Source organism: Rhinoraja longicauda, chromosome 19, assembly GCF_053455715.1.
Source record: "Rhinoraja longicauda isolate Sanriku21f chromosome 19, sRhiLon1.1, whole genome shotgun sequence".
Lineage (NCBI taxonomy): Eukaryota > Metazoa > Chordata > Chondrichthyes > Rajiformes > Arhynchobatidae > Rhinoraja > Rhinoraja longicauda.
The window spans coordinates 14,558,825-14,579,523 of record NC_135971.1 but is presented as its reverse complement, the minus strand read 5'-3'; the positions used below and the strand labels follow the sequence as shown (position 1 = coordinate 14,579,523).

The window sequence follows — 20,699 nt, the reverse complement described above, 5'->3', positions numbered from 1 at the left end:
CGGACTACAACAGGAACAGCTCTGGAGTGAAGGAATGGGTGACGTTTCAGGTCGAGACTCTTCTTCAGACTGAAGAAGGGTCCAGACCTGAAACATCACCCATTCCTTCTCGACTGAGATGCTGCCTGTCCCGCTGAGTCACAGCAGCATTTTGTGTCTACTTTTGATTTAAACCTGCAACTGCAGTTCTTTCGCACACATCTTACTTCAAGATGTCAGAAACAAGAACAATGGAAAAGTTATAAGCTTTACCTTGCTTGAAGTCATCAGCTGTTTCTTTAAATGTTGTGTTGAATGAAACAGGGCAATGAAACTTTTCAATCGGCAAGGCCTCCTCTACCACCGACAGTGGTTTGGCTTCATCACGAACACTGCGAATATTTAACAGCCGGTTATCAACTGAGCATTAGAAATGTTTTGAACGGTTCCACGAAAACTTACAATGTTTCCATCAAGAGCATGTCCTACCTTCGCTTGCGACCAGCTTCCCCCTGAAAAAAATAAAACACAAATCTCAATTGACTGAGATGGACCGTCCTCATCCCGACAGCGGGAATTTCTCCACATTTCTACAACCCTCTGATAATTCCCATTTCCCAACTCTTATCTCCGCTGCCATGCAGATAGAAAGCGGACATTACCGTCGAGACATAGAACGATGGGGAAAAGCACAAGGAATGTTCATGAGAATGATGCCATGACTGAGAGGATGGAGCTCAATGTAAAGACTGGGCAGGTCGTGGGATTTTATCTGGAGAAAATGTCAGGAATGATGAGATAGGATTTAATTTATCGGTGGATTTAAATGGGTGAGGATGAAATAATATCTCTAATCGATGGGAGAGCAAAAATCAAAGCTGAAATGTAACCTGGTCTTCAACAAATACCGAAAGGAATGCAGTCATGAGAACATGGACCTCGCTAGCATTGGAGGGAATGAAGATAACAGCAGAGATACATTTAAGGGCGAGCGGGATAAACATGTGAGCACACCTGGAATTCGGGGTATTGTTACCGGGTGTGGTGAGTAGATGGGAGGGATGTTGAGTGGAGCAGAAATCCTGACTGGATAGGATGTGGCGAATGGCCTGGTCTATGATGTAGAATGGGATGTAATTCTATGGTGAACAAAGGTGGGTAAAACAAACAGAGCAAATTCCCCCAAGGTGACCGCCCACTGCTGATGGGAACCGGATATAGATGTTCAATCTGCTGTGTGCGCCACATTCTAGATTTCAATGTTAATCCCCACAATGTGGTCATGGCTAATCTAGCCCAGGAATGAACTCCTCCGCCTTGTCCCATTCCCTTTGATTTCAGTTCCCCGAATTTTCGTAATTGTATCTTCCTCTGGTATAAATACGTCTAATAGGTTAAACTCAGAGTCTCTTGGTTGGAGAATCCCAGAGATTTACTGCCCTCTGTCCATTCGTGGCCCTTGGGATCAGATATAGGATCACCCGTCGTTGTTCTCAACTCCACAGAATACAAACACCTCTCTACATTCCGGCCAGGCAGTCCTGAGATCCCATAGATTATGCTGGAGGCCAATTAGTTTGGGAACAACAGCTGGAACAGATGAAACATTTACCCAGTTCTGAATTACTGGTAAATGCAGCATGTATTTCTGAAATATCCCCCTCCATTTTGTGACTGCACTTTCACTTCGCCAGACTGTGGTGTAACCCCTCACCTTCAGAAACACCACACTGTCCTTTTGATCCATCTGCTGCTGCAACTTAGAGAGTTCCTCCTGAATAGATTTTAAATTCTCTTCGATCTCTCCAAGATTTTTCTTCATTCTATTCAGAATCCTCTTCTCTTCCTCCCGGATATCTGCCTGTACGCGCTGCTCTTTATCAGTGAGAATCTGGTGCAGTTCAGCAAACTGGGATGCGATCTTGGACTGAAGGTTGTGTGACTGTTCCTGTCAAATGAAAGGTGAAGATCAATATGTAATGTCACTGATTGTGTTTCCCTCAGAGGTTGACGGTGACATTTGTCCTGTGCATTTTGTTACTTGCTTTGGCAATTCAATAGTTTGTCTAAATGCTTCTGAAATGTTGTGAGGGTAATCTTATAACCTTCAATCCTCTCCACCTAATACAATTCCCTGCTGCCTATTCCTTTTCATGTGCCCATTAATTCCCACTTATCCGTCCACCACCCCCTAGTGGGGTGCCGCAAGGCTCAATGCTGGGACCGCAGTTATTTACAATATATATTAACGATTTAGACGAGGGAATTAAATGTAACATCTCCAAGTTTGCGGATGCCACAAAGCTGGGCGGCAGTGTGAGCTGCGAGGAGGATGCTGTGAGGCTGCAGGGTGAGTTGGACAGGTTGGGTGAGAGGGCAGATGCATGGCAGATGCAGTAAAATGTGAATAAATATGACGTTATCCACTTTGGTCGCAAGAACAAGAAGGCAGATTATTATCTGAATGGTGTCAGATTAGGAAAAGTGGAGGTGCAATGAGATATGGGTGTCCTTGCACATCAGTCAATGAAAGTAAGCATGCACGTACAGCAGGCAGTGAAGAAAACTAATGGCATGTTGGCCTTCATTGTGAGAGGATTTGAGTTTAGGAGCAAGGAGGTCCTACTGCAGTTGTGCAGGGTCCTGTTGAGGCCACACCTGGAAAATGGTATGCTGTTTGTTCTCCTAATTTAAGGAAGGACATTCTTGCTATTGAGGGAGTGCAGTGTAGGTTCATCAGGTTAATTACCGGGATGGCAGGACTGACATATGATGAAAGAATGTATCACAAAATGCTGGAGTAACTCAGCAGGTCAGGCAGCATCAAGGAGAGAGGGAATGGGTGACGTTTCGGGTCGAGACCCTTCTTCAGCCTGATTTTAAATGGGTCGACTGGGCTTGTATTCACTGGAATTTGATAGGATCTTATAGAAACATGTAAAATTCTTTAGGGATTGGAGAGGCTACATGCAGGAAAAATGTTCCCGATGTTGTGGGAGTCCAGAACCAGGGGTTATAGTTTAAGAATAAAGGGTAGGCCATTATCATATTGAATGACGGTGCAGGCTCGAAGGGCCGAACGGCCTACTCCTGCACCTATTTTCTATGCAGCACCCGAGGTCAGGATCGAACCCGCTCACCAGAACTAGGAGACAGCAGCACTACTTGTGTCACTGCGCTGCCCTGTTATTACACGCGTCACAGGGATCAAACCTGCACAAGATCAGGAAATCGAAACTTAAAAGCCTCACCAGAACTCCAGAAATCTTCTCTTTCTGTTGCTGCTCCATTTGCAGGATCCCTGATTTATCTTTTGTGAGAGACTGGATGGAAGCTTTAACCTGACCCTGCGATTGTTTTTGAAAATCGGAGAATAAAAGTGTTAGACTATAAAGACGGAATTAAACAATGATGCGATCAAAATCTGTTTGCTTTTACCTTGTAGTTTTCAACAGCTTCATCTATCAGAATGAAGCGGTGCTCTCTGTGTTCCCGCCCACCTGCACAAACCACACAGATCAGCTTCTTGTCAGTTTCACAAAACAGCTTCAGTTCTTCCTGATGTTCCTCGCAGTGAAGTTTACTTTCCTTCTCTGTCCGATTCAGGCTCAGTGTTCGAGCTTTCTCAGCCAGTCTCGCCAAGGCCCGACTCACCCTGAGGGTGCGGTCTGTAAACACCTCTCTACATTCCGGGCAGGAGTTTCTCCCCTCCCTGTCCCAACTCTGTGTGATACAGGAGCGGCAGAAGTAGTGTCCACACTCCAGTGACACCGGATCGGTGAAGAAATCCAGGCAGATGGGACAAACTGCCTCCTCGGTCCAACTCTCGAACCTGTCTTTCGAAGCCATTTTTTTACTCTGCAATTTCCTGGTTCAAAACGCATGTCCACTGCGCACGCTGCCGTCTAGAGGAATGAATATAAATCTGACGCAAATGTTCAACGTGAAGATGCAGAAACAAGGAACTGCAGATGCAGGTTTACAAAAAAAAAGTACAAAGTGCTGGAGTAAGTCAGTGGGTCAAGCAGCACATCTGGAGAACATGGACAGCTGATGTTTCGGGTCGGGACCCTTCTTCAGACTGATTGTAGGGGGTGGGAGATGGAATAACGAAGGAAGAAAGGGGGCAGGACAAAGCCTGGCTGGCAATAGGTTGACACAGTTGAGGGGGGAGAGGTAGTTGATAGTCAGACGGTTGGACAAAGGCCAGAGATGAAAAGACAGAAGGTGTGTGACAAAATGATTGAGGACTTGCGAATTGTGTCCTGATCTTCAAACAGTCTTCTCCTCAGACGGCCAAAGTTTGTGCAGGTGCACTGAAGGCGCTGGTAAGTTTCACCATCAATGTCTGCCTTCCTCTGGGAAGAGGAGCGCCGGCCAGAGCACCCGAGGGTCACCATCGTTACGACCATTTTAAAGGAAGGAGACAAATCCACCCGCGGAAACTATGGAGGGTTCCCCCGCTCTCTACCACAGGGTGGGGCCAGTTACACATTAAACTGTCCTGAATATAGACGGAAGCGGAGAGTAGCGCTTGGGACAGTGTAAGGCGGGATAAAATGCTGGAAACAACTGCAGAGTGGATTCACGAAGATGGTGCCAGGATTTGAGGGTCAGAGCGAAAGGGAGAGGTTGGGCAGGGAATGATTTATTAATTGGAGCGCAGTAGGTTGAAGTGCATAAGACCAAGAGGTGAATAGACAGGGTGAATGCACAGTCTGTTACCCGGAGCAGTGGAATCGAGAACTAGAGGACACAGGTTTGTGGTGAGAGGTGCAAGATTTAATCAGGAACCAGAGGAACAACATTTTCACACAGAAGGTCGTGGGTGTCTGGAACAAGCTGCCAGAGGGGGTAAGTGAGGCTGGACAACAACGTGGAGTGGAGTTGAAGCCCCGTTTCCTGAAGAAGGAGGATACCTTGGAATCACTCCCTCCTCCTCTTGCTTCTCCGCCCCGTCACCCCTTCCACAGCGGCGTAAAGGCAGGTTTGGGGGGGAGGGGGGGCAGTTGGAGATCGGAGGGCGGAATGAAATCGGAAATTCCCTAAAGTGAGAGAAGGCAAAGTGAATATTGGAAATGATAGATACAAGAAATCTGTCGAAATAGCTTGAGAAAGAAAAGTGCTGGAGGAACTCAACGGGCCAGGCAGCATCTGTGGGGGGAAATGGACAAACCACTTTTCGCTGTCGGGACCCTTCTTTGTTCTGGAGAAGGAATTCCAAGAGCTGCAGGTTCTCTATATGAGATGGAGGTGGCGGGGAGTCTGTGGTGGAGACTAGGAGTCGCCGCATAGTCTGTGGAGAGGAAGGGACCGGCCACACTGACCCCGGAGACTGGAGTCTGGAGCATCAGGCGGGGGGCGGGGGGGGGGGGGGGGGGGGTGACGGGTTTGATGCACTCACCTCCCCTCCATCCCGTCTCCCCGCCCGTCCCATCCCCGGGAGGATGGGAGTTTATCTCAGTTACGAGTCCGGGACAGTTTCATTTTACGACGCGGACACCAAGTCCCATCTCCACAACTTCACTGGGAATAAATTCACGGAGAAACTTTATCCTTTCTTCGGGCCTTATTGGGATGGAAACTGGCTGAGGATCTGCTCCGGTTCCGCTCCGGGTGTGTAAAAGGGTCGGGTCCCGGGACCGGCGTCAGGAGCGGGGATCAGGGGCTGTGGGGCAGAAACCCGGTGGACAACAGGTCGGTTCCCATTTAATCCTCAAATTCCGCGTCGTAAAAACCCCAGTGAGCGCGGAAATAAAACCGGGGGGAATGTAAGTGTGGGAAGAGAGAAATAAACGGCAAGTGGAATCAGAGCTGTCGATCCGTTCAGTTCAACGCGTTTCACACGACTGTGCACCGGGTGTCACCAGGAATACAGGATGCAGTAGATGAAGTGACCGTGAACCTCTGTCTCATTTGGAAAAACGGCTGGGATCCCTGGATGGAGCTGAGCGGGAAGGTACTGTAAATGCAGTCAGTCCAGTTTAGTTTATTGTCACGTGTCCCGGGCTACAGTGAAAAGCTTTTGTTGGGTCCTATCCAGTTTGCAGAAAATCAACCCATTTCCACTGTATAGATACATGAGATGGGAAGAACTTTTAGTGCAAGGTAACGCTAGTAAACTCCGATTCATGATAGTCCGAGGGTCACCAAATAGGTAGATAGTAGTTCAGCACCGCTCTCTGGTAGGATAATTCAGTTGCCTGATCACAGATGGGAAGAAACTGTCCCTGAATCTGCAGGTGTGGGTCTTACCATTGGCTTGTACCGTTGTATCAAATCCTGTATTTCATACCCTCATGTACCCAAGCAAATGTGCCAAACGCCTTCGTCACCACCCTCTCATGTTCATGTTCATCCTGTACACTGCGGGTTTCAGGCACAGCTCTGCAAATTCCTATCTAGAGAAGTTCTCTGACGACTCTGTATAGAAAGTGGAGGTTATTTTACGAAGGAGATGAGGAGGAATTTCTTTAGTCAGAAGATGGTGAATCTGTGGAATTCTTTGGCACAGAAGGCCGTGGAGGCCACGTCAGTGGATATTTCTAATGTAGGGATAGATAGATTGTCGATTAGTACGGGTGTCAGGAGTTATTGGGAGAGGGCAGGAGAATGGGGTTTGGAGGGATAGATCGATCAGCCATGATTGGATGGTGGAGTAGACTTGATGGGCCGAATGACCTAATTCTATTCCTGTCACCTATGGCCTGATGACCTTGAACCAGGTGGACAACAGGTCGGCGCTGAACGGCTCCCATTTAATCCCCAAATTCCGTGTCGTAAAACCCCAGCGATCGCGGAAATAAAAGAAGGGGGAATGTAAATGTGGGAAGAGTGTATTAAGCAGCAATTGAGGGTATCATAAAATGTAGGGTCTGAAGAAGGGTCTCGACCCTAAACATCACCCATTCCTTCTTTTCGGAGATGCTGTATGACACGCTGAGTTACTCCAGCATTTTGTGATACATCCGATTTGTACCAGCATCCGCAGTTATTTTCCTACAAAAACAGTAAATGAAATCGGAGCTGTTCATCAGGCTCGGTGCTGGGACCGCAGCTATTTACAATATACATTAATGACTTGGATGAAGGGATTAAAAATACCATTAGCAAATTTGCAGATGATACAAAGCTGGGTGGTAGTGTGAACTGTGAGGAAGATGCTATGAGGTTGCAGGGTGACATGGACAGGTTGTGTGAAATGGCAGATGCATGGCAGATGCAGTTTAATGTGGATAAGTGTGAGGTTATCCACTTTGGTTGTAAGAATAGGAAGGCAGAGTATTATCTGAATGATGTCAAGTTAGGAACAGGGGACGTTGGGTGTCCTAGTGCATCAGTCACTGAAAGGAAGCATGCAGGTACAGCAGGCAGTGAAGAAAGCCAATGGAATGTTGGCCTTCATAACAAGAGGAGTTGAGTATAGGAGCAAAGAGGTCCTTCTGCAGTTGTACAGGGCCCTAGTGAGACCACACCTGGAATACTGTGTGCAGCTTTGGTCTCCAAATTTGAGGAAGGATATTCTTGCTATTGAGGGCGTGCAGCGTAGGTTTACTATGTTAATTCCCGGAATGGCGGGACTTTCATATGTTGAAAGACTGGAGCGACTGGGCGTGTATACACTGGAATTTAGAAGGATGAGAGGAGATCTTATCGAAACGTATAAGATTATTAAGGGGTTGGACACGTTAGAGGCAGGAAACATGTTCCCAATGTTGGGGGAGTCCAGAACACAGTTTAAGAATAAGCCATTTGGAACTGAGATGAGGAAAAACTTTTTCAGTCAGAGAGTTGTGAATCTGTGGAATTCTCTGCCTCAGAAGGCAGTGGAGGCCAATTCTCTGAATGCATTCAAGAGAGAGCTGGATAGAGCTGTTAAGGATAGCAGAGTCAGGGGGTATGGGGAGAAGGCAGGAACGGGGTACTGATTGAGAATGATCAGCCATGATCACATTGAATGGCGGTGCTGGCTCGAAGGGCCGAATGTCCTCCTCCTGCACCTATTGTCTATTGTCTTTAGATAGTTCCTCTGTCCCTCTCTTCCCCTCTCCCTTCCCAGTTCTCCCTCTGTCTTCCTGTCTCCACCTACATCCTTCCTTTGTCCCACCCGAAACGTCACCCTTTCCTTCTCTCCTGAGATGCTTGCTGACCTACTGAGTTACTCCAGCATTTTTGTAAATAAATATCTAGTCCTAGACTCGCTCACTAATGGAAACATCCTCTCCACGTCCATTCTATCCAAACCTTTCACTATTCTGTATGAGATCCCCCCTCATTCCTCTAAGCAACAGCGAGTACAGGCCCAATGCCGACAAACGCTCATCATAGATTCATATACTCATGCCTGAAAGAGACTATTCAGACTGGGACATTTTTTCTTGGGGGCCTGTCAGAGTGACATTATTGATGTGTATAAGATGCACAGACAAGGTGATTAGCCGCAATACTTTACCCAAGGTCGGAGAGTCTAAACCTCGAGCGCATCAGTTTAAGGTGAGAGTGGAAACAATAAAAGGACCTGAGGAGCAGGTTTTTCAGTCAGTGGGTAGTGTAGATGTGGAACGATCTGACAGAGGAAGTGGGTGAGGCAGGTACAATTACAACAGTTCACAGAGAATTGGGTAGATACGTGGACAAGAAAGACTTGGAAGGATATGAGCCAGACTCAGGCAAGTGCGGCTAGCTTGGTTGGGCAACGTGGTTGGCATGGTCGAGTCGAGTCAAAGGGCCTGTTGCTGTGCTACAAAGCTCTCTGACTCTGTGATGCTTCCCAGCAGATGAGCTTGGTGGGAGATCAAATCTTCAATTTCCCTTCAGTTCAAAATAACATTAATCTTTGCATCTTAGCATTACTTAAAGATAGACCAATCAAAGGTAGACACAAAATGCTAGAGTAACTCAGCGGGACAGGGAGTGTAAGGGCTCACATTACGAATGTAGCCATGTGGGTTTTATTGCAGGGGTGTAAAAGGGGTGTGGAAGCTCCAGCTCGATTATGTTGCCAGGACATCCTGTTGTCAGCATGGAAGCGCGGTTTATGGCTAAGTGTATCCTTTGATGGGGGGGGCGTGTCCAATGCTTGGCTGAGTAGACATAACTTTTCAGCACTCCCGAAAACAAAGCCCTAAACTGCTAAAAAAAAGACGAACTAAAGGAATCAAGTACTTTAAATTAAATCAGAAAGAATACAGAACGTACGGATGCCTTCCAAGAAAGTAAAAGGAGGAGTACAACTGCCACAGAAGCAAGCAAAGGAATCAAGAAAAAAAATCGAAGGTAGGCCCACAGCTCTGATGGAGCAGGGGACTAGATTTGGTGACCCCTCGGCAGGCGGTGAGTCTGGGGAGGGCTCCGGTATGAAGCTGGAGTCTACTACTCCCAGCAAGCGCTCTTTGACTCGGGTCAAAATACGAGGGAGTCGCCGTGAGTTACCAAAAAGGCCCACTGTTTGCCGAGAGGCTGCTGATGTTTTGTCTGGAGTTTCGGACTCGAGTGACGATGAGGTAACGGGAGACTCCACTAGCAGTGGAAGTGGAAATGAGGAAGAAGAAGAAAAGCAAGAAGATACAGAGACTAATATGAAAACGATGCTTCAAGAAATTATTAACAGGCTCAAGAAAATTGAAGGAGATAACAAATTAATGAGGAGAGATAACAAGAAATTTCGTAAGACTTTGAAAAAAATGGAGGAGAAATATCAAACAGTGACAAATAAAGTGGATAATATGCAAATGGAAAATGAAATGTTAAAATCTAGAGTGGAAAAAAATGAAGACAGTATTACTGCAGCAGCAATTGAAAGCAAAAAGACGGCGGAGAAGTTGGATGCCTTGGAAAACTATAGAGGAGAAATAATGTTAAAATTGTTGGTTTGCCAGAGGGAGTAGAGGGGGAAGACCCAATTAACTTTTTTCAAGATTGGATAGTGACCACTCTGGGAATAGATAAACAAGGTCCGATGGAAATAGAAAGAGCACATGGGGCTCTAAGACCGAAACCCTCGGCTAATCAAAAGCCAAGACCGGTGTTGATTACATTTTTAAGATACCAAGATCGAGAATTGGTTTTCAAAACAGTCGGGAATAATATAAGAGAGGGAAAACCAATAGAACATGAAGGCACTAAAATAATCTTTTACCCAGACATCAGTAATGCCTTGTTGAGCAGAAAAAAAGAATTTAATAAGGCCAAAAATATTCTATGGAAGAAAGGCTATAAGTTTTTTTTACTGCATCCGGCTACTTTGAAGATTATGATCAACACTGGAGAAAATATTTTTTTTAAAGACTTTGTCAAAGCAGAAGAGTATGCGGAAGAATTGCCATCGAGAAATGCTTAAGAAGATTCATTATTAATAATATCTGTATACTATAGAGGGGATTAACTGTATTAAGGATTGTTAATTTTTAGAAGTACTTGATATATCGGGGGGGTTGGAGAATGTGGATGCTCCACCATAATCATGGGCACAAGTGTGGTGTGGACCACACCTCGTATAATAGAGGGGGGTAATGTTGCTAATCTATTTCTTAACAACATTAGAGGGAGGGTCTATTTCTCTATCGTTCTTATTTGTTTTCTGTTTTAATACCTGGACTATGGAGGGGAGCACACTGAAATACGGCACAATGTAAATACCGGAAGAGGTATCAAGGTAAGGAAAAAGGAAAAAAAAAAGGAAAAGGGAAAAAAAAATAAAAAAATTAATGAATGGATAACACATTAAATTTTTTAAGCTATAATGTGAATGGGTTAAATGGACCGATAAAAAGGAAGAGAATTTTAACACAGATGAAAAAATTGGAAGTATATAGCTTTCTCGCAAGAAACACATCTAACGGAAAAAGAGCATCAAAAGTTAAAGAGAGATTGCGTAGGAAGTATGGTCGCATCTTCTTTTAACTCAAAAGCAAGAGGGGTTGCTATCCTATTTAAGAAAACGCTACCAATTAAGATACAAAATATTGTAAGTGACCCAGTAGGTAGATTTGTCATGGTACATTGTCAAATTTTCTCAGAATTGTGGACCTTAATGAATATATATGCACCTAATATAGATGATGAGAAGTTTGTTCAGGGTACCTTTTTAAATCTGGCGGAAGCACATGAAAATATATTGATAGGGGGAGATTTCAATTTTTGTTTAGATCCAGTAATGGATAGATCATCAAGGACAACGACAAGGACAAGAGCAGCGAAGACAACCTTGAATTTAATGGAAAATTTAAATTTAATAGATGTTTGGAGGAAAAGCCATCCCAGGGAAAGAGACTACTCCTTTTATTCCAATAGACATGATACATATTCTAGAATAGATCTATTTTTGATTTCAGCTCAATTAAGGGGTAGAATAATACAAATAGATTACAAGGCTAGATTGTTATCGGATCACTCACCATTATTAATGAAAATTACGATGCCAGATAAAGAACAGTCAGTCTATAGATGGAGACTCAACTCTTTACTATTGAAAAGGCAAGACTTTTGTGATTTTATTCGAGGACAAATTGAATTATTTTTGGAAACAAATTTAAATTCAGTTGATGATAAATTTATTGTATGGGATGCAATGAAGGCTTATTTGAGAGGCCAAATTATAAGCTACTCATCTAAGATAAAGAAAGACTATAGGAAGGAATCTGAAAGATTAGAAAAAGAAATCACCGTATTAGAAAAAGACTTACAGAAAACTTCTTCAGATACGAAAAAAACACAACTTGCAAATAAAAAATTTCAATACAATACTTTACATACTTACAGAACAGAAAAACTAATATTACGAACTAACCAAAGATATTATGAATTAGGAGAAAGAGCGCACAAGGTATTGGCATGGCAACTGAAAGAAGAACAAATATCAAGAACAATAAATTCAATTAGAACAGATCAAAACATTATTACTTATAAACCTAGAGAAATCAATGAGGTATTTAAGCAATTCTACACTAATCTGTACCATTCTGAATCTGAAAAGGATGAAATTAAGATAAATAATTTTTTATCCAAGATACAATTACCAACAATCTCTAATGAGGAGCAGATGGGACTAAATGCCTCCTTTACTTTGAGAGAAGTGGAGGAAGTATTATATTCTTTACCAAGTAATAAATCTCCAGGGGAAGATGGTTTCCCGCCTGAGTTCTATAAAAAATTTAAAGATTTGTTGTTACCAGTATTTATGGAAGTGATACATCAAGCGGAAAAAACTTCTACATTACCAGAATCCTTCTCACTGGCAATTATAATCGTAATTCAAAAAAAAGGGAAAGACCTTTTAAATGCATCTTCTTATAGACCAATATTGTTGTTGAATGCAGATTATAAAATAGTTGCTAAACTTTTGGCAAGGAGATTGGCAGAATATTTACCGAAGCTGGTTAAAGAGGACCAAACTGGATTTGTCAAAAAAAGGAAAATATCTGATAATGTAGCAAGATTTATAAGTATTTTACATTTAGCACAGAAAAGAAAGGAATTGAGCGTAGCAGTTGCTTTAGATGCTGAAAAGGCGTTTGACAGGTTAGAATGGGATTTTTTATTTAAAGTATTAGAGAAGTACGGATTAGGAAATGGTTTCATTAACTGGGTAAAAGCTCTTTATAAACAACCTAAAGCCAAAGTGGTGACAAATGGCCAATCTTCTCAATCATTTAATTTGGAAAGATCTAGTAGACAGGGATGTCCCTTGTCACCAGCTTTATTTGTATTGGCCATTGAACCTCTGGCAGAGCTAATAAGATCAGATTTAGACATTGAAGGATTTAAAGTGAATCAGGAAAATCACAAAATTACTTTATTTGCAGATGATGTTTTAATTTGTCTTACTAGACCATTGGAATCCTTAAGAAAATTATATTTCAGACTGGAAGAATATGGGAAAGTATCAGGATATAAAATTAATAAAGATAAAACTGAAATAATGCCTCTTTCTGAAGGTAATTATGATCAATGTAAAAGAGAAAGTCAGTTTAAATGGCAAAAAGAAGGCATGAAGTACTTAGGGGTTAAAGTAGATAATAAGTTAAATAATCTGTTTAAACTAAATTATAAACCACTAATTAAAAAAATTGAGGAGGACTTGAAGAAATGGATGAATTTTCCAATTACATTGCTAGGGAGAGTGAACTGTATTAAGATGAATATTTTTCCGAGGTTACAGTATTTATTTCAAACACTGCCTATACCTTTACCAAATAATCTTTTTCAAGAATTGAATAAAATTGTGAGAAATTTTCTTTGGAAAGGTAAAATGCCAAGAGTGTCTATGGAAAAATTAACATGGGAATTTGAATTAGGTGGACTGCAATTACCAAATTTTAAAAATTACTATCTGGCAGCACAAATGAGTTTTATTTCATCCTTTTATCAAGAGGGTGGAAAAACAGCATGGGTTAAAATTGAAATGGATAAAATAAAAGAACTATGCCCAGAAGAATTTATCTATAAATGGGAAGCGAAGCTATTAGTTAAGGATCAAGAGTCACCTTTGCTAAAACATTTAATTAATATATTGTTGAAAACAGTTAAAGCTAATGATAAAAGATTTTTTCTAACAGCTAAAACTCCATTAGTAAAAAATAGATTACTGCCGTTTGCTTGGAATAATCAAATATTACAAGTCTGGGAACAGAAGGGTATTAAACATATGGGAGATTGCTACGAAGGAAATAATTTTTTGACATTTTCTCAATTGAGAAACAAATATCAAATTCCAGGGAATAGTATTTTTTTCTATTATCAATTACAATCTTTTTTAAGGGAAAAGTTAGGTAATTCAATATTTTTATTTCAAATTAAAGGAATTGAATCCCTGATTCAGGGCAAGGGAACTAAAAAAATTATATCTTCAATGTATAAATTGTTACAAAAATCTAGTCCAAAGACAGGAATTCAAAAATCAAGACAAAGATGGGAAACAGATCTGAATATTAGCATTGATGAACCAAGTTGGGAAAGATTGTGTATGAAAAATACTATTAATGTGAGATATAGTTTAGTACAATACAATTTTTTACACCAACTATATTTAACTCCGAAAAAATTAAACAATTTAAATCCAAATTTACCTGAAATTTGTTTTAGATGCAACCAGGATGTGGGTACTTTTTTACACTCCACATGGGCATGTCCTAAGGTAACTCCTTTTTGGAAAGACCTAAAAAACTTTTGGGAACAATTGATGAATAAGACCATACCATTGGATTCAAGGTTGTTTTTATTGGGAGATACTAAAGGAATATTACCAAGATTAATTTTAGATAAATATCAGGAAAGATTTCTCAAAATAGCAATAGCAATAGCAAAAAAATGTGTGGCGGTCACTTGGAAAGATCACAATGAAATAAGAATTGGAAGATGGTATGCAGAAATGCGTAGTTGTAACCCATTAGAAAAAGCTACTTATAATCTGAGAAATAAATATGATTTCTTTTTGAAACTTTGGAACCCATTCACTTTAAAACTAGGATTAAGAATTGGAAATATTTAATTTTAGGATTGTTTTGATACCCCTAAAAAGAATATAATAAAAAATTAGCCGGAAGTGTTTCTTTCTTTCTTTCTTTCTTTCTTTCTTTCTTTCTTTCTTTCTTTCTTCTTTTTCTTTCTTTCTTTCTTTCTTTCTTTCTTTCTTTCTTTCTTTCTTTCTTTCTTTCTTTCTTTCTTTCTTTCTTTCTTTCTTTCTTTCTTTCTTTCTTTCTTTCTTTCTTTCTTTCTTTCTTTCTTTCTTTCTTTCTTTCTTTCTTTCTTTCTTTCTTTCTTCTTTCTTCTTCCTTCCTTCCTTCCTTCCTTCCTTCCTTCCTTCCTTCCTTCCTTCCTTCCTTCCTTCCTTCCTTCCTTCCTTCCTTCCTTCCTTCCTTCCTTCCTTCCTTCCTTTCTTCCTTTCTTCCTTTCTTCCTTTCTTTCTTTCTTTCTTTCTTTCTTTCTTTCTTTCTTTCTTTCTTTCTTTCTTTCTTCCTCTTTTTTCTAACTGGGGAGTTGTGGGTGGGGAGATAATACAGAACAATACAGGTATAATCGAATTTAAAATGTATAATCGAATTTATAATGTAGGTACCATCGCGTACTATGAGTTCATACATGTATTTGTTTTGTTAAAATTTAAATTAAATAAAAAATAAAAATAAAGTGTATCCTTTGATATGGGCAACTGGCTTTAAGGCTTTGAAGGTTAACCATCCTTTGATTGTTAAGGGGAACATTTGGCCATAAAGACTGCTCTTTAGTCCTGGGAATACCGAGGACATGTAGGTCACACAGGACACGGAGGACATGGGGGTCCTAAAGGGCACATAAAGATTTATAGGACATTGTAAAACTTGCCATATAAGGTAGCAACGGAAATGTACTGGCGCATGTATTACGGGTATAAAATGTGTGTAATTATTAGCATTCGGGGAGAGAGACTACACTGGCTTCCTAAGCGTTTCTAAACGCTTCGGTTTCTAGACTCTCTCCCACCTGGGTGAGTAGAATAAAGAGGTTAAACGAATTCGGTTGTCTGCCTGTTTTTTCTAATAGGCCACGGACTACAACATTTGGCATAGTCGGCAGGATCTCTGGCACCGTCAACCACGAACGACTAAGAGGCAGCGGTGACTGAAACACGTCCGAAGGGGACAGAGTGCACTTCTCGACCGTTGTTCGAGACCCCGAACGTTGACGTCTTTCAGACACTGAAGTCCCTCGTTTGGGGTTGATCTCGTGTTCAACTGAGATTAACAGACGAACCGATAAGGAAAAGGACAAGGATAAGGTTTCGGATTTGGAAGGTAAGGGGCGGTCACTCTTGTTGTCATTGTCTTGGTCTGGATGAAATTGATCGTTTGGTAATATTTATTGATAGTATTTATTGGTAACATAATTTCGGATAATTGGCAATCAGACATATGGGACAGTCTTTGGATAAGAGTGATGGCGGTGCCCCGGTACAACACGTGTGTTATTTATTTATTTGCTTCGTTAATGAAAAGATTGGGAAACGAGGCCTGGCCAGTGGGAGGTAAATGGAATGTAGAGACTCTCAAAGAGGATTAAAGAATGGAGAGAGGGGGTGCAGAAGCGCCATCAGGAGTCGAGGGAGCGAAGTTGGAGGGAAAATGCAAGTAGTAGAGGGAAAATGCAAGTAGTAGAGGGATATCAGTGTGTGATAGGTTGGGAATACCGAAAACATGCGATATTTTGCAAGCGGAATGTAAGGTGTATGATCTAAGACTTGACTGTGCTACCCGAGCTCGAGATGAATTTAAAACCGGTACCAAAGGGATATATCCCGCCCAACAACAACAAAAGTCAGAATCCGAACCACTGGAGTCTATAGCGGCTTTATTAGGTAATCAGGAATCCGAGGGTGACGAGGAACCCTGGACGTGTCCGATCCCCACAGCCCCACAGGCAGAGCCACCGGCTGCGGTGGTGCCAGTCCCGGTTCTACCCTCCCGCCAGGATATTCGGGACTACCCCCCCCAATTATGAGGCAGCATCAGGGAATATGGATAGGTCCCAGACAACCGTTGGTGAAAGGGTTAAGTTGCGCCATGAACAAGAATCCACACATTCGTCGCTAGAGATTGAGGATACTGCCTACCCTCGCCTTTTTCAGTACACCTCATGCTGCCCAGCAGGCTGAATTATTTGCCCTCACGCGAGCCTGCCACCTTTGCGTTGACCAACGTGCTAATATTTACACCGACTCACGATATGCTTTTGGGGTTGCACATGATTTTGGTACCCTGTGGCAGCACAAGGGCTTTTTGACTGCAGCAGGCACTCTTATTAAAAATGCCCTGTTTGTCCGAAATCTACTAGCGGGTTTAACACTCCCGAAAACCTTGGCTGTCATTAAATGTAATTCGCATACATCTGTCAAGGATCCCATTTCTTTCGGGAATGCATTGGCTGACACATTGGCACGCACAGAAGCCCTGACCCCAACCATTTTAGTTTCTTCAGGGAACAACAGCAGTTTTCTGCAACTATCGCTATGCCCAGTGTTTCGGAATTCTGCCAGCTTCATGGGGACGCCCCCGAGGCTGAGAGACACCAGTGGAGCCAGGATGGGTGTTCCCCTCGCGAATCTAACTCGCTTTGTGTTACTGCCTCTGGCAAAGTTTGTGTCCCTAACGCGCTTTTACCTGTTTTGTTGCATTATGTGCACTCTCTTACCTATGCTGGTAAGAGGGGAATGTTGGATGTAATAAATGCTACATGGTATCACCCCAAAATACATTGGGGTTTACAAATTGATTTTATTGAATTGCCACGTGTACATAGTTATAAGTATTGCTTAGTTATTGTTGATGTGTTTAGCTGATGGATTGATTTTGCTATTGATGTTGCTATTTTGCTATTGTTACTCCTGCTATTAGGGGAAGTGCACTCAAGAATTATATGGTATTGTGGTCAATCTGTATTTACTCCATGACATTTATGTAAAGACGATCAGATGATGTGCAGAGGAGACAAAGGCACAATACCTTGGAAGGCAGAAAGAATAGGACCCTGCTCAGGATAGTTTAATGGTTTAATAAGACCAGAGCTAAACAATTGAGAGACCAAGCCTATTGGGTTGTACCCTGTGGACATGCTTTGTGCCAGTTTAATTTCCAATGCCTGACAGATGAATTTAGTTTTCCATGTAAGAAGCAGCAGCCGTATCAGGGTCGATCTAGACGAACTCGAGGGTTACATCAGTCGTCCCTACGAGAGGAGATAAGGGGAAGAATAGACTGGGAAAAATTGGAGGTTACATGGGAATTTTGTTTTTGTCTTTCAGTCCAGATATTTTAAAATTCATGTTACAAGTTGACCAAATGAAGTTAGCCTGTCTGTGGGATTCAGCACATGCACCCATATCAGTACTGCAGTTCCCCCAAGACCTCTTAATGGGACTTACTTAATATGTGGGAGCTGAGCATATGTCTGGTTACCAGGACTTTCGCCACAGTATGATCAGGGGTCTTATGAGACCTGGACAGGGTGCTGTTATCTAGCTTTTGTAATCCCACATTTACGAATCATAAATCATCCTCTACAGCATCCAGAGTGGAGCTCTAAACGAGCTGTATCGGAGTTTGAGGGGTTTTGGTGGCTAATATTCCCGAGATGGGGAACCGCTCGGGCGGGAACTGAAATTTGAAACTTAGCTAGTGCTCTGGAACAATTAGCAAATTGTACCGCTGATGGACTGTACGAGACTCAGGAACAAATAGGCCAGTTAACAACTGAAATGATAGCCCTGCGTCTTGTCGCTCTCCAGAATCGTATGGCTCTAGATTTCCTGCTAGCCGAGAGAGGGGGTACCTGTGCTATGATAGGGCAAGAATGTTGTACATTTGTACCAGATGTATCCTCTAATATCACCAATATCGCGGGGCATGTGAAGGAGGTTAGAGAAAGAGCATTTAGCGTTTGAGCCCTCTGAGGAGGCGCTGTGAACTGTTTATGTATGTGCTGTTATGTTTGTGTGCCATTGTATGTTTGTTCTTAGTACCTGAACTGATGTACAGCGCTTTGGTCAATGTGGGTTGTTTTTAGATGTGTTATACAAATAAAATTGACTTGACTTGACTAAGAAAATAGGGGCAGATTTAGCCCAAGATTGAATTAATGCTTCAGGATGGGATTGGTTTGGTTTAGGATATTTGTGGGGGCCGATTCTCCATTATGGCAGTATCATTGTGTTAATTGTTGTGATTCTGTTAATCTGTTATTGCTTCGGCCCATGTATATGCCAAATATTTGTCAATCAACCACTTTAAAAGACTGTGATTATAGTATAATCAAAGAGGGGATGTAAGGGCTCAAATTCAGCGTAGCCATGTGGGTTTTATTGGAGGGGTGTAAAAAAGGTGTAAAAGCTCCAGCTCGATTATGTTGCCAGGGCATCCTGTTTATGGCTAACGGTATCCTTTGATATGGGCAACTGGCTTTAAGGCTTTGATGGTTAGCCATCCTTTGAAGTGTTAAGAAGAACAACTTGCCATATGGACTGCCCTTTGTTCCCAAGAAAGAAGAGGTCACGATGGACACAACGGACACGGAGGTCCCGAAAGACACATAAAGATTTCCAGGACATTGTAAAACTTGCCATATAAGGTAGCAACAGGAAATGTACTGGCACGTGTATTTCGGGTATAAATATGTGTAATTGTTAGCATTCGTGGAGACTACACTGGCTTCCTAAGCGTTTCTAAACGCTTCGGTTTCTAGACCCTCTCCCAACTGGGTGAGTAGAATAAAGAGGTTAAACGAATTCGGTTGTCTGCCTGTTTTTTCTAATAGGCCACAGACTACAACACCCCTGCCACCCCAGCAATGGACTATTCCAGATGCTACGGTCAGGCAAACGCCTCCGCTGTCACGCTGTGAAAAAGGAGAGGATGAGACGGAGTTTCTTCCCACAGGCCATCGGGACTGTTAACTTTTATAACTCCAGGGGCTAAATTTTGTCTTCTCTATATTAACTTATTAACTTTATTTATATGCTGTAACTGTAATTCTTTTTTGTGCACAATCCACTTTCATTTCATTACACATCGTGTGTGTGTATGTGACAAATAAACTTGACTTGACTTGTATTAGACCTGAAATGTAAAGTCTGTTTCGCCTTGCAGATGCTGCCTGACCTGCTGAGTATTTGGGGGCAATTCATGCTTTTATTCCACATTTTAAGCCATACATGTTTTGTTTGGGCCGCAGGTGTGGTAACAGGTGACAAAAGTCACTTATTAAATCAGATTCCCGCTGTTTCTGCAATTGTCGAAGTTAATTCTCAAAGTTACAGCTGGTCTGTGGTCGCACCGCGTGGCGTTGCTGCCATCTAGTGGCGGAACCAAGAAGTGACGCAATTAACGCGTTGAAATGAACGGATCGACAGCTCTGATTCCACTTGCTGTTTATTTCTCTCTTCCCACATTTACATTCCCCCTGGTTTTATTTCCGCGCTCACTGGGGTTTTACGACGTGGAATTTGGGGATTAAATGGGAGCCGTTCAGCGCCGACCTGTTGTCCACTGGGTTTCTGCCCCACAGCCCCTGAGCCCCGCTCCTGACGCCGGTCCCGGGACCCGACCCTTTTACACACCCGGAGCGGAACCGGAGCAGATCCTCAGCCAGTGGTTTTCATCCCAAGTCCTGAAGAAAGGATAAAGTTTCTCCGTGAATTTATTCCCAGTGAAGGTGTGGAGATGGGACTTGGTGCCCGCGTTGTAAAATGAAACTGTCCCGGACTCGTAACTGAGATAAACTCCCACCCTCCCGGGGATGGGACGGGCGGGGAGACGGGATGGAGGGGAGGTGAGTGCATCAAACCCGTCACCCACCCCCGCCTGATGCTCCAGACTCCAGTCTCCGGGGTCAGTGTGACCGGTCCCTTCCTCTCCACAGACTCTGCGGCGACTCCCAGACTCCAGCCCCGACTCCCCGCCACCTCCACCTCCCAGTAATGTCTCCCCGATGTGAATCCCTCCGATCCCAGCACACACGCACTGACTGTAAACCTCTTCCCGGTGTCAGGGAGACTCCTCCGGGTCCGGGTCATTCTCACCCTCTTCCGATCCTCAGACACCTCGAGCCACGGATGCGCTGTTTCCACATCCAGGGTGACGGAGACTGGGGGGAGAAGCAGAGAATCAGAGAGTCCCCGGGGGTCGGGGGGAGACTCGGGCAGCGCGGCCCCGGGACCGGGGGAGAGGCCGCTCGGCCTCAGGCACAGGCGGGCG

The 20,699-nt window shown here is 43.0% G+C and overlaps 1 protein-coding gene across 1 annotated transcript in view; it reads right to left on the bottom strand.

The window, feature by feature from the left end:
• LOC144602702 (zinc-binding protein A33-like) overlaps positions 1–20,699 on the bottom strand; it is a 93,469-nt gene that overhangs the window by 28,887 nt on the left and 43,883 nt on the right. Inside the window, exon 3 of the mRNA XM_078415832.1 lies at positions 11,936–11,945. Coding sequence (XP_078271958.1) covers positions 11,936–11,945 — 10 coding nt within the window. The remainder of the gene's footprint in view (positions 1–11,935; positions 11,946–20,699) is intronic.